Below are 12,224 nucleotides of genomic sequence, written 5' to 3'. Positions count from 1 at the left end.
GCCAAAACCGTTTCGTGCAGATCTCCTGCTAGCCCTAACTCCGGTTGAACGAACCATTGACTCATTGCCATGAAACATTCTTGAAACATTCAAGAACAACGCTCTTGTTCCAACCCCAATGAAGGATTGAGTATTTATTGGTACAAATTGTCCGAGCTACAATTTTATACTATAGTTTGAGCTGAGAATACAGCATTTATCAGCCTATACTTTAATGTTGTGTGATCGTTGTAGTGACATGCCGTCAATTAGCAGCGAAACTGGTATGCAGACTAGATAACCAACAGCGGACGATCGAGGTATGTGTACATACTTGTCACCTAGAAATGTACTAGGAATGACATCAGTCATATCGAAATTAAAGTAGATGCAGCTCGCGTATATGAATCATGAGCGGAGAACCTATAACAATGCAAGAGCAAGAGCATAACCACTTTCTTTCCATCCCCGGTCATATAAAATCCACTACGATACGCGGCCTTGCCAGGTAGTTAGATAGGCTAGGTATGATTATATTACGCCAAAAGAAAAAGTTCAGATGTGTAAAATATGACTTATATTCCCAAAAGCGCCATTCATTGACCCAGCAGCAGCAAAATATATACATCACAGTCAACAGCCAGACGACAAAAACAAATTTAAAACACACTAAATATGTATTATAATCCAACAGTAGAGTAGAAGCGAAGAGCAAAGGCCGTGAAATCCGTGGCAACAGAAAATGATGATGAAATGCTGCTGGGTCATGGTATGCAAATGCTGAAGAGCAGGCAGGCAAGCAGACGCATTCGAGTCCTTGACCAAATCAGTAACGCGCTGTTCTATCGTTATTTATAAGCGTAATGAAGCGCAGAAATCTTATTATATTCATTGATGTAATCATTCAGAGTAGGCGCCCTCTTTGCGGCCGAGTTCTTCGTCTGAGGATATCGACGAAGCGCTTATGCGTCGGAAGAAACTGGGGACTATGGTAAAGGGTCGTCGGCGGATTTTGGACATTGAAAGAGAGCTAGATGCAACTCTTGTGTAGCGGTAGCGGTGTCCGAGTAATAACAAACGGCCGTATACTACCCACATGCAGAATCCGACGCAGCCAGCGATTGTGAAACCGGCGACTGTCAGCAAGACCCAGTAGCGACACATCTGCCAAGTCAGTACAGAAACTTAAGTCCGTGAAAACAGAGACATACCCAGAAAATCAATTGCGCGTCGGCTCCGTGCCAGCTATTTCCGACGTTGTGGGTGAAGAAACTCCAGGGATATCCGTTATATTCGTCTGGCATCAAAACACGGACCCTGTCCATGCCAAATGACTGGGGCATGTACTCCTTCCAAATCACAGACAAGAACAACGGGCCGGTCGAGTACATAACTGTAATGTATGGCAAGAACCAATGCCTATCGTATGCCTGTAAAGACTCCATGGTCTTCAAGAAGAAATTATGTTGAGGGATAGAGCCCATCGCGTCGTTTGAGATTCCGGTTGGCTTCGTTCGGCGAACCCACGCTGGGTAAGCAAGAAGGGGATCGAGACGACGTTGGCAACCCTGTGTGGTCAGTAGGCAATACTCTTAAAATGTGAAGGAATACACACATCATCCAGATCGAGATAGATACCGCCGTAATGGGCAAGTACAAAGTAACGGATAGCGTCCGCTCGTTGAATAGGGTACTTGTAGCCATCGAAGGTGTCCAAAAACCATGGATATTCCTCGGCGATGAAATCTCTCGACTTTTCATTCGTCCACAACTATCGTTCTGTTAGTTATTTCCATCGCCATATCTTCGTACATAGTGGCCAACCTTGTATTCGTAGTCAGGGTGAAGATCAATGCATGACCGTTGAGGCTCAAGCCATCGATCGGGGATCGACTCGTTTATATAAGTTTGGTGAATGATCTTGGGTATAAGTTGAGGTCTGGTCTCAATCAAACTCGAGTTCGGCGAGGGAATGTCGGATCGGTGTATAGCGTCCGCTGAGGCATCCTCAACCAGCAACGTCAGGAGTGTGAAGACGCTCCTGACGAGGAAGCCGAGGATTAGGACATTGACAAGAATGAAGATGATTACTCCGCGCCGCATTTTGGCTGTGAGATATTGCGTTTCAGAACGTGATTTGTTCCGAACGGGCGGGTAGGAGGCGAGAGGGAGGTGTAATATGCCCGCACCGCACTTGTATTAGGATAACGAGGATTGACTGTCGTTTGTGAACATTAGGTATGACAGTGAGGCGGAAATACTGCAATCGAGTGAGGTTCGAGTGATAAGGGACAACGTCGCGAGGCGAATCGTATGTTTATATCCCGGTATGGTGAAAACGTAAACGTCGAAGGGTCACACGCTCTGCCTTGGATAGTGACCCGGTAGATATTGATTATCTCGTCGACTTGACTTTTAGGATAAACGTCCAGCCCAAGCACACGACGAACTCGAAAGGTGTAGTCACAGAGGCAGAAGATTAAAGGTAGTAGTAGTTGCAAACAAAATAAGGCGAAAGGTGGTCCAGAAACAAAATGTATTCGCCTCACAAGAAACGTGAAGAAAGATGGCGAGAAGAACGTTTTGCTTTGTAGTAGGCAATGGGGAAATGCGACGCCATCAGAAAGGCTCTTAATTAAAGTCTGAAGGCTCAAACCGTGGATAAGGTCGAGCTGGGGCATCCACCCAGGGGTCAACAGACCACTGACGGTAATTTACTTGGCGTTATCACTAACTTACTAGTACGGTACCACTAATGGCTACGCCGCCCGCCGCGTTAAGCCTGAACGGGCGGGCAATGCGGCGGACCCACGTAAGATATGTATTATAGGTCTTGGCGCTTCTTGCTATTGAAAAAGAAAGAAAAGCAAAGCCGAAGAATCCGGGTTGAGGATAATGCAAATATGCATAAGTATAAAGTAGGATGTTCAACATCCGTGTCAGCTTGTCGCAAGGGCGCAACTTGATGGATGCAGGCATCTGTACGGACTACGGATGAATTTCGTTGGGACTGGGTCTGGCCCGTAATTAAACAGGCCAAGACGTATTATATAGAGTAGAGTAGCTTGGGGACTGATCGCCCTTGGCTCTTTTTGACTCTTGAGGCTTTCCCTACTGGGAGTGCGACTACGAATACGCGCCTTTACTCGTCGCACGTTCCGTATTCGTACTGTGTACGGCTTGAAGTTTCAATGCGCAAATCCCTAGCCACGATTTTGGCGCTGACTTTGAGAGCAGAGCGCCAAGAAGTTTCGAATTTGTGACAACTAAAGTCTTGGACTCTTGGACTCTTGGACAACGCGCGTTTGAACGAGGAAACGTTGACGGGACAAATACCGAATACCGAATACAGCAGACGGTATTGGATGCTATCTCCCCAGCAGTGGGCCGTTTAATCTTGCACTATCCCTGATTGGGTGGTTTTTTTGCGACAAATCGCTCGTGCAAATTTTCGATTAGAGTATGGTCTGAGCTTCCAATACGAATACGTACGTATTGAGCATCGAGACATGTACTCGACATTGGAGTCTACAAAGTATACAAATCAAGTCCACGTCTCCTCACATGCTGCTCCGTAGGTCTCGAAACTTGGAATAGAAACGATGCGGCATGCAAGATGGATAAAGTCAGATGGAGCCGATGACCAATGACATGACAAAGCACTTGCAACCAAGAACGGCTACCCCATACTCTGTAACTTACCATACCAGAGTGCACCGGGCATCACAATTACTGGAATGGGACTACGGTCCCAAGAAACAGCGAACTCTCTGGATCAAGTTATCAACTGACAAGTCCTTGTTTGAGTTCATATATGGCGTCTTGTGACGGTGAATGGGCCTCTGATAGCTATGCGGCGGTTGTTGATGATAAGAGGTGGCGGTGGCTATCTGCTGACTTGAGGGACGATATGACGAAGTTGCAAGCTCAGCCACCACGTACGTAGTATCATATAGCTAGGGAGCAGATGATAGAAGATGAAAGCTGTAGTCTCGTGCGTCAGTGGATGTTTTTCAACGGCCATTGTTAATGCCTAAACCCGCAGGCATCACGGCAACATATTCCTCCGTTTGCCCGTCGCCGACCATGCCGTACCGTAGAACTCGTACTCCGTAATACTATGTATGTAGGAGCGGAGTGTAGACGAAAGTCTATGACTCGGCAACTCCAATACTACTGCGAATGGCAAGTTCGGCGCTCGGTTCACGCTGTCCCTCATCTCCCCACTAAACTAGCTATCTTCCGTTCGTATTCGTTCGACTTACCCCAAATGGCGCTGATGGAGCCACTGTCCACGCGGCCTTTTATTCCCATGGTCACGTGATCTCCCACACAGCCTGTCCATCGATTTGGTTCAATATGGCTTCGCTCTCCTACGTACGTATGAATGAAGTATCTACGTATGTTCATGGTATGTTACAAAGCTGCCAAGATATATTAATATCGCGGAAATTACATAGTACGTTCATATTAATGACATTAGGGATTTAAAATCCAATCAGATTTCCTCACGGCTTATCAGCGAACCAATTAGCGACACGACATGATATAATCGTGCAGAGGGGACGCGTGGCCGTCAAGCCACTCACTATCTGTGCTCATGTAATACCGTACGAAATGAAATACCTTACAGTACGTAGTTTGTAAGTGGTAGTACGTATCATACGGATCTGATAAGCGAGTCCGCTATTTCTCGTATCTCCGCTATCACTCGCTGATCGCAGACAATTATTCTTGGAGCTGAATGGCGATCTGGGGCTAAGCCACTGAACCAGTCAACATATGCGTCGATGTCATGGATGCCATGATCCGATATCACTACGTAGTTTACTGTACGAGGGAAGTATGAAACTATCTTGAATATTCGATAATGATGTTGTGATCATGGTGGTGCAGGTTAAGATACTCTTCGTTTCACTCAATGTTCTTCATTTTAAATTTCTGGATGCATCATCTGACTATGTTTTGAGTGGTGGATAGCTTACATTATTAAATGTAGAATCAATAATTATTTATATCTTTTCAATGTTCGTATAGCTAAAATTCTATGATACAGATGCTAAAAAGACCTAGTAACCTTGATAGCGTAATTGAATACAGTGATGAGAGCAGCTGACACCAGCACAAATACTCGTAGCGATGATGATATCGATGAATTAGGAGGTCGTAAAGGTGACCTCCGAGAGATTATAGACCGGTCGATGTGACCCTATGATCAGAGCAGGAATAGATGCAGATATTGCGGTTGCACTACCACAAAAATTGCTCAAAGATGCCATGGAATCTGGATTGGGTATTTTAAGACTGCTAATCCGTTCCAGATCTCAGCTTCATCAGTCGTCAGTCGAGAAAGAGCAGATTCCGCTGCTGTCAATGTGTTTGCGTCCAGAGATACCTTGTTCCTGGACATTTGAGGCTAAATTTACCATAATCCATAACCTATGACAGACTTATATTCGAGCTGTATGGACCCACGAAAATGCCCCAGTCGTTGATATACTCTTTCCCAGAAAGAGGAGGCTGGTATTCCTCCTCGAGCGACATGTCCCGCATGCGCCAGACTTTCTGAATAACTGATCTCGTTCGTGCAATATTGGACAAAGACGATTTCTCCATGGCTTCCAGCATTTCCAAAACCAGTCGTCTCCCGCTAAGCGGCTCACCATGTTTCCCGTTATGGAAAAGTTGATCATCTGTCGGGTGCAGCTCTACTGCGGCGACAAAGATTGGAAACGCCAGCCCAGCGGCGAACCCAGCTTGGACAAGCTCGCATGTCTCTTCTAGAATCTCTCTCTTCAACTGACAAACAAACGGCGTCGATGGGCCCGCATCGTACAGAACGCAGTGATGATATAAGAGCACAGATTTGCGCTTGAGCTCTGCAGCCAAAACCAAAGCATTGTCGGTGTGACTTATCTCCGTCCGGAGCCGCATAGCTTCTAGCCGCTGCTCTAGCTCCGCAGATTCTGTCTCGAGAACGTTGAGAGATATATGATCCCGGGTCTTTAATCGACTTATTTCAGCAGTGCGGCACAGGATACTCACTAGGGACGGACTGCAGCCCATCCAGGAGTCGATATCTTCTGGTTGACTGCCTTCGTCCCAATACTCAACCCCAAAGAGGGCCGAGTTTCCGCAAGCTGTTCTGCTGATGACATCTTGGAAGGCGAAGAAACGTTCTGTGAATTCAGTTAGACCGCCGAGGAGATCCGCTTTGCGTCGCTTTGTTTTGTCGAGCTGCCTGCTTCGTCGGATGACTTCTTTACTGGCGCGGAGGTGAATCACCCAACGGTGGTCACAATTGTCGACGATCTCGTAAAGACATAGGAACATCATCATAACGAGAATCTGTGGGTCCCACGTCGAGTCCGGGCTGCCCGCAGCGAGGATTCTATTACGGAGAGAAGTAATGACACCACCCTTCAGCGTCATGGCGGACCGAGACCACTGCGCGTCGCTGACACTCCTGTGTCGAGCTGACAATGCTAGAACAGCCTGGAGGACATCTTCCTGGCCGGGGATGCTGAAAAGGGGGACAACAAGTTGAGCAAAAGGCGAGGGGTTACGGCGAGATGAGGTGGTAAGTGGGCAAAGCCGGGTCAGATAATATTCCAGCAGACGACCATCGATGTTGGCAAGATGAGGATAGACACTTGGCGATGAAAGGATTCGCCCAGCTGCCCGAGCACCAACCACGCTAGTATCGCTTGTACCTTCAATGCCCACATCACATTCCTGGCCCGAATCGATGTCGTCAAAATCACCATAGTCAAAATTGATAAAGTGATGGAACTGCACCAATGGAAAGCTGCACCACTGCATCGCCGAGTCAGCGACCATGGCCTCTATCGTAGCATCAGATGGCGGTGTCCGGCTTTTAGTCCATCTGCCCTGCCGGCCAAAAGCCAAACCGCGACTTTCGAATTCCTGCTCCCATTTTAACTGGACACTATTGTCACACGCAAGACCCCGTTGCATGCAGTTCTGGCACCGGGGCTTGCTCTCGTCGCACTTGACTCTCCGTGCGCGGCAGGTTTTACAGCCCGTGCGGACCCTCCGCTTAACGCTCCGCCCTTGGGGCCGGTGTCGTGGCATTCTGAGCGACTGATGTGGTGCTCCGATACGAAAAGAGATATCTACTTCTGGTTCACAGGACAGACGCCCATGTTAAGTTGGTCAAATTGAGATGAGCCGGTACCGGACTAGATAGACTGGCTGGATCAGAAGACATTAATAAACCTTAAGTGTGAGGTGAGAGTATCTAGCGCTAAACCCCGCATGAAAGAGTCAAAGAGCCTAGAAGCTTCAAAGTTCAAAGTAAACCCTAAAGTTGATGGCTTGAATTATGATTGCTCGTCATTCAACTGTACAATATTGAGGCTGCTAAAGAAGAAGTGCATAAGAAAAGGTAAAAGAGGAACACACTAATCTTGACTTTTACAACTTCGATTTGAAGTCTACGTCTTGCACGCCTAAAACACTTCTAAGATCCTTCACCTCAGTCCCCGGCCTGGTGACATTTCTTATCTCTTTCCGACCACCATACCTCCACTCCTTCTTCAACCCACGCTCCGAGCCCTCCAGTGCATCTGCAATATAGTCGCCAATGATGGGGAGCATTTTGAAAGCATGACCGCTGTCACCTGTTGCCAAAAGCAGGCTTGGGTGATTGGGATGGTTATCAATGAGATAATGTGAATCGGGCGAATCGGTACACCAGCAAACACGAGCTTGTACGAGGGGACGATCTGAGAACTGCGGCATGACAGCCGCGATGAAGCGTTTAATTCCTTCTGTGGCTTCGGCGGGGATGCCGTCTTCGGGGTGGTCACTGGCATAGCGTGGCACGGAGAAAATGGTCTTCTTGCCGGTCTCAGGATTGGTGTACTCACCCTGGAGGCACTGATAGCCAGGAAAGGCGTTGCAAATCTTCATAAGTCCTGAGATCAATTCATTCAGCATGGCATCTGCACCCAGCGCGAGGATAGCTAAGCTTACTGGTTTCTGGATCGGGCTCGAATGTAAATCCCAATTCCATATTATCGATGACTGGGATGCCTTTCCATTGCTCAACCTCTTCAGCAGTTAGTTCAATATGGGCAAGGGTCCAGCACTTTGACCAAAGTTGGCTTGATAAAATGTCGGGCAACAATCCCGGAGATGCTGCTCCGGTCGATAGAATGTACCGATCAGCCTTGATTATGTCTCCCGATGCGACTTGTATTCCAAGCAGGGTGTTTTTGGCATCAAGTTCTAATCCAGTCATCGTCCCTTTGGGACCGGATACGAACTTGACGCCCATTTTCTCTGATTCTGACGCCAGCTTCTCCAGCCCCTTGCGGGCGTGGGCCCAGCCAGCCTCGCTATTCCAGAGGCCCTTCCACTCATCAAGACCTGGTGCGCTTGCCAGCTGAGGGCAGTACTTCGCGATCTGTTCTTTGCCTTCGACAAATTCGATGGAGGCAGCTGCGCCAGCCCTTTGCAGATTCTCGTATGATTCCTTTAAATTCTCTGCAGCCTCTCGATCCCCGCTCGTCGTTGTTATCCGACCCTATGCAAGCATTAGAGTCATAATTTAATCCGTCCTTGTTCTCGACAGGCCAGCATACCGTCTCATGGAAGATACCATTCCACATGGGCTGTCGCCAGGCACGTAGAGCCTCAAGCGCCAGTTCGGTGTAGAGCTCTTCTTCATACTCTGTACGGATGATTTTATTGAGATCGTAGCCAGCTGAGTCTGCACTGGGCCAGCGGTGTCGGTCAATGCATTTGATATCGGTATAGCCACGCTTCGCCAGGTGATAAGCTGTGCTGATACCGAAAGTTCCGCTACACAAAGATCATCTGGTGAGTTGGAATGCACAATGTACGGTCGATGAGATATGATTAACTACTTACGCGCCAATAATCACAATTGAAGAGTGTTTAGAGAGTGTCATGATTTCGATTACCGTCTTATTAGGATTTTCTGGTGCAGATAGTGCCAATTGTAGGTATCCGTTGGGTTAACGGTCCTTTTATTGCTGTTATAGCGTTGGCTACATATCTGGTCATTGGGTATGGCGGAGTGAAGCGACGGCAGGTGATATCCAGAATGTGTCTATTCAGAAATATCCATCGCGATGATCGTGATTCGCTCGCCTGGACCTTCTCAGGCCCACAGTACCCTTAGTGGCGGAGGTCTATCTCTAATTTCTCCACGTCGGCTTGGACCTTCCACCCTGTTGGAGCACGAGATACCTATCTCACAAGTCAAAACATCAATTGCGTTTATTTGTCTTGATAATTGCCGATATGGTCGCGTGGACATTGGCTCGGTCTAGTGCGTCCAACTTAGATAAGGCCGGCTTGGATGGATACCCTTACCTACCTATTTAGGTAATCCATGCTGGCTGGGGTTCCACTATATATAGAGAGGGATATCCGGGGTCAAATTGATGTTGTCGCATGCTTCTGATAATACGCAGAGGGGACTCAGTACATCACATTGCGTTTTGCCTTTGTTGATCACTTCGTTTATAACATGCAATGGCTGCAGACGGAAGCCAGAAAATGGGAGTTGAAATAAAGGGCGCTAGCCAGGAAGGAGATGATCCTTCCCTGCGTGCACTGGATGACCTCGAGGCGAGTCCTGGGGAAAAACCCATCGACACTGCCATTGGTAGCGTCGAGGATGTGTACACCATCGACAGCGACAACTCGCCTTTCCCTGAGGTTCGCGCCAATGTGCCCAACACAGACGATCCATCGACGCCCGTCAACACGCTACGCATGTGGCTCGTGGGAATCGTCTTCACCATGGTCGGGACTGGCATCAACCAATTCTTCAGTATGCGGTATCCCTCAGTAACCATTTCCTCGCTCGTGGCCCAGTTGCTCGCCTTCCCCGTCGGTACTGCCCTCGCTCGCATCCTGCCGCTTAAGACAGTTCGTCTTTTTGGCCGTTGGGATGTGACCATCAACCCAGACCATTACTTCAATATCAAGGAGCACTGTGTCGTTACCATCATGTCGAATCTGGCGTTTGGACCCTCATGGGCCACAGATATCATCCAGGCCCAAGTCGCGCCGGCATTCTTCGATATGAAGAATCCAGTCTCATACCAGTTTCTCCTTGGTCTCACAATGCAGCTATTTGGCTTAGGCATGGCGGGTCTCTCCTACCGCTTCATCGTTGAGCCCCCTCAAATGATTTGGCCGTCGACTCTGGCGAATGCCGCGTTGTTTCAAACTCTGCATTCAAGGTTGAATCCCCAAGCTAATGGGTGGAAAATTTCAAGATACCGTTTCTTTGCCATTGTCTTTTGTGTCTCCTTTTGCTGGGTAGGTAATTTGGAATCACATATAATTTTTACTCATGCTGATGCCGATACAGTACTGGCTCCCCGGCTTCCTTTTCACGGGCCTTAGTACTTTTGCTTTCATCTGCTGGGCTGCGCCAAGTGAGTTATTGTTATATGGTTCTTACATAGCACACAACTAACCGTTGCGACAAATAGACAACACAGTAGTCAATAACCTTTTCGGGATGTCAACTGGGCTTGCTTATCTGCCTCTCACGTTCGACTGGTCCCAAGTTGCCTACAACGGCTCACCTTTGGTGGTTCCTTTCTGGGCGCAGGCCAATGTCTTTGCTGGATGGGTGGCCATATTCGCCTTCACAGCCCCCATCCTCTATTACACTAATACCTGGTACTCGGCGTATCTGCCCTTTTCCGGAACCTCAACTTACGACAACACCGGCCAGATATACAACGCAACCCGCATTGTCGACCAGCATGGTAATTTTCTCGAGGCGGCATACCAGGCTTATAGCCCAATCTACATGCCGGTGACTTTTGCTATCTCGTACGGCTGCTCCTTTGCAGTCATGTCTTGCGTGCCCATCTTTATATTTCTCAATTACTGGCGCGACATTTTTGGTGCCCTGAAACCTGACCGGAAAAAAGACATCCACGTCCGTCTGATCGAGCAATACCGCGACGTGCCATCATGGTGGTACGCCGTTCTGACCGTCATCGTCCTCGCACTCACCATAATGGTACAGGAGGTGTATCACACCGAGATGCCTGTCTGGGGAATCTTCCTAGCATTCGGGATGGCTCTGGTGTATCTTATCCCAACGGGTTCCGTATACGCAGTAGCAAACCTGAACAGCAATGTCTTGACGGTGCTCGGCGAGATCATTTCTGGATATCTCATTCCAGGCAAGCCCGTCGTGCTGCTCATCTTCAAGTTCTACGCGTACACAGGATTGAGTCAGGCAATGCTTTTCGCAAGCGACATGAAGCTGGGTCTATATCTCAAGATTCCGCGCCGCACACTCTTCACAGCCCAGTTGATCGCATGCATTCTCGGCTCGCTGACACAAAATGCAGTCCTGCTCTGGATGCTGCATCACGTTGAGGACATCTGTAGTCCTGACCAGTCGAACGGGTACACGTGTCCACAGGGCAGCGTCAACTTCTCGTCGAGCGTCATCTGGGGCGCTGTCGGACCATCACGACTGTACAGCGTAGGCAAAATATACTCCGGCTTGCTACATCTGTTCTGGATCGGAGCTCTGTTGCCCATTGTGACCTTTTTCGCCAAGAAGAGATGGCCGGAAAATAAGTTCTTGAGAAATGTACACTGGCCGATTTTCTTCGCGGGAACCGGTAACGTGCCTCCCGCAACGGGGATCAATTACACGTCGGCGTTGGTGGTCTCGCTCATCTTCAATAAATGGATCAAGGGCAAGTACTCGCAGTGGTGGGCCAAAGTAAGTCGTATCTCCCTTCCTCTTCCAAGGTTGTTTCGCAACTGATTGTTCTTCAAGTATAATTATGTTCTATCCGCCGCACTGGACTCGGGGCTGGCCATCTCTGCTGTGATCATCTTCTTTGCTGTCATCTTCCCTGGAGTCTCGGTGAATTGGTGGGGGAACACTGTCCAGAGCACCACGATTGACGGCAAAGGCACACCATGGAAACCCATCCCAGCAAATGGGACATTTGGGCCAGCAGCTTGGTCGTGAGCCTGATTCGAAGAGGGTGGTACATATCTGAGAAGACCCCAAGAATGTTACTTGATTGTAACATTAGCAAAGGGGCAGCGGACATTTTCAAAGAATCGCTTGGTAGTTTTATAACAATGGAGCTGTAGCAATGCACTTGAATGGCGATTTATCATAGGTAGTCTTGAATTTCCTCAACTTATTGTATGGGCGTATCTGTCTCCGTCAATAGCTACCATAAGAATACACC

The 12,224-nt window shown here is 48.3% G+C and overlaps 4 protein-coding genes across 4 annotated transcripts; 1 reads left to right on the top strand and 3 right to left on the bottom strand.

Moving 5' to 3' along the window:
• Positions 1-879: 879 nt before the first annotated feature.
• BHQ10_008148 (uncharacterized protein) lies at positions 880-2,082 on the bottom strand (the record flags this gene model as incomplete). The annotated part of the gene is made up of 4 exons (XM_040880921.1): positions 880-1,143; positions 1,191-1,547; positions 1,595-1,750; positions 1,804-2,082. 4 exons carry the CDS (start codon positions 2,080-2,082, stop codon positions 880-882), a joined length of 1,056 nt encoding a protein of 351 aa, XP_040736650.1.
• A 3,336-nt stretch (positions 2,083-5,418) lies between these two features.
• On the bottom strand, positions 5,419-7,074 carry BHQ10_008147 (uncharacterized protein; the record flags this gene model as incomplete). Its single annotated transcript, XM_040880920.1, has 1 exon — positions 5,419-7,074. The coding sequence occupies one exon, from the start codon at positions 7,072-7,074 to the stop codon at positions 5,419-5,421; it is 1,656 nt and encodes a 551-aa protein (XP_040736649.1).
• Positions 7,075-7,416: 342 nt separating this feature from the next.
• On the bottom strand, positions 7,417-8,918 carry BHQ10_008146 (uncharacterized protein; the record flags this gene model as incomplete). Its single annotated transcript, XM_040880919.1, has 4 exons — positions 7,417-7,919; positions 7,978-8,530; positions 8,589-8,808; positions 8,878-8,918. 4 exons carry the CDS (start codon positions 8,916-8,918, stop codon positions 7,417-7,419), a joined length of 1,317 nt encoding a protein of 438 aa, XP_040736648.1.
• Positions 8,919-9,507: 589 nt separating this feature from the next.
• On the top strand, positions 9,508-11,995 carry BHQ10_008145 (uncharacterized protein; the record flags this gene model as incomplete). The annotated part of the gene is made up of 4 exons (XM_040880918.1): positions 9,508-10,302; positions 10,355-10,421; positions 10,479-11,740; positions 11,798-11,995. 4 exons carry the CDS (start codon positions 9,508-9,510, stop codon positions 11,993-11,995), a joined length of 2,322 nt encoding a protein of 773 aa, XP_040736647.1.
• Between the last annotated feature and the right edge of the window lie 229 nt (positions 11,996-12,224).

This window comes from Talaromyces amestolkiae (assembly GCF_001896365.1).
Source record: "Talaromyces amestolkiae strain CIB chromosome Unknown scaffold18.1, whole genome shotgun sequence".
NCBI lineage: Eukaryota > Fungi > Ascomycota > Eurotiomycetes > Eurotiales > Trichocomaceae > Talaromyces > Talaromyces amestolkiae.
Note: the sequence above shows the minus strand (reverse complement) of the source record. Positions and strands in the feature narration are given on the sequence as shown.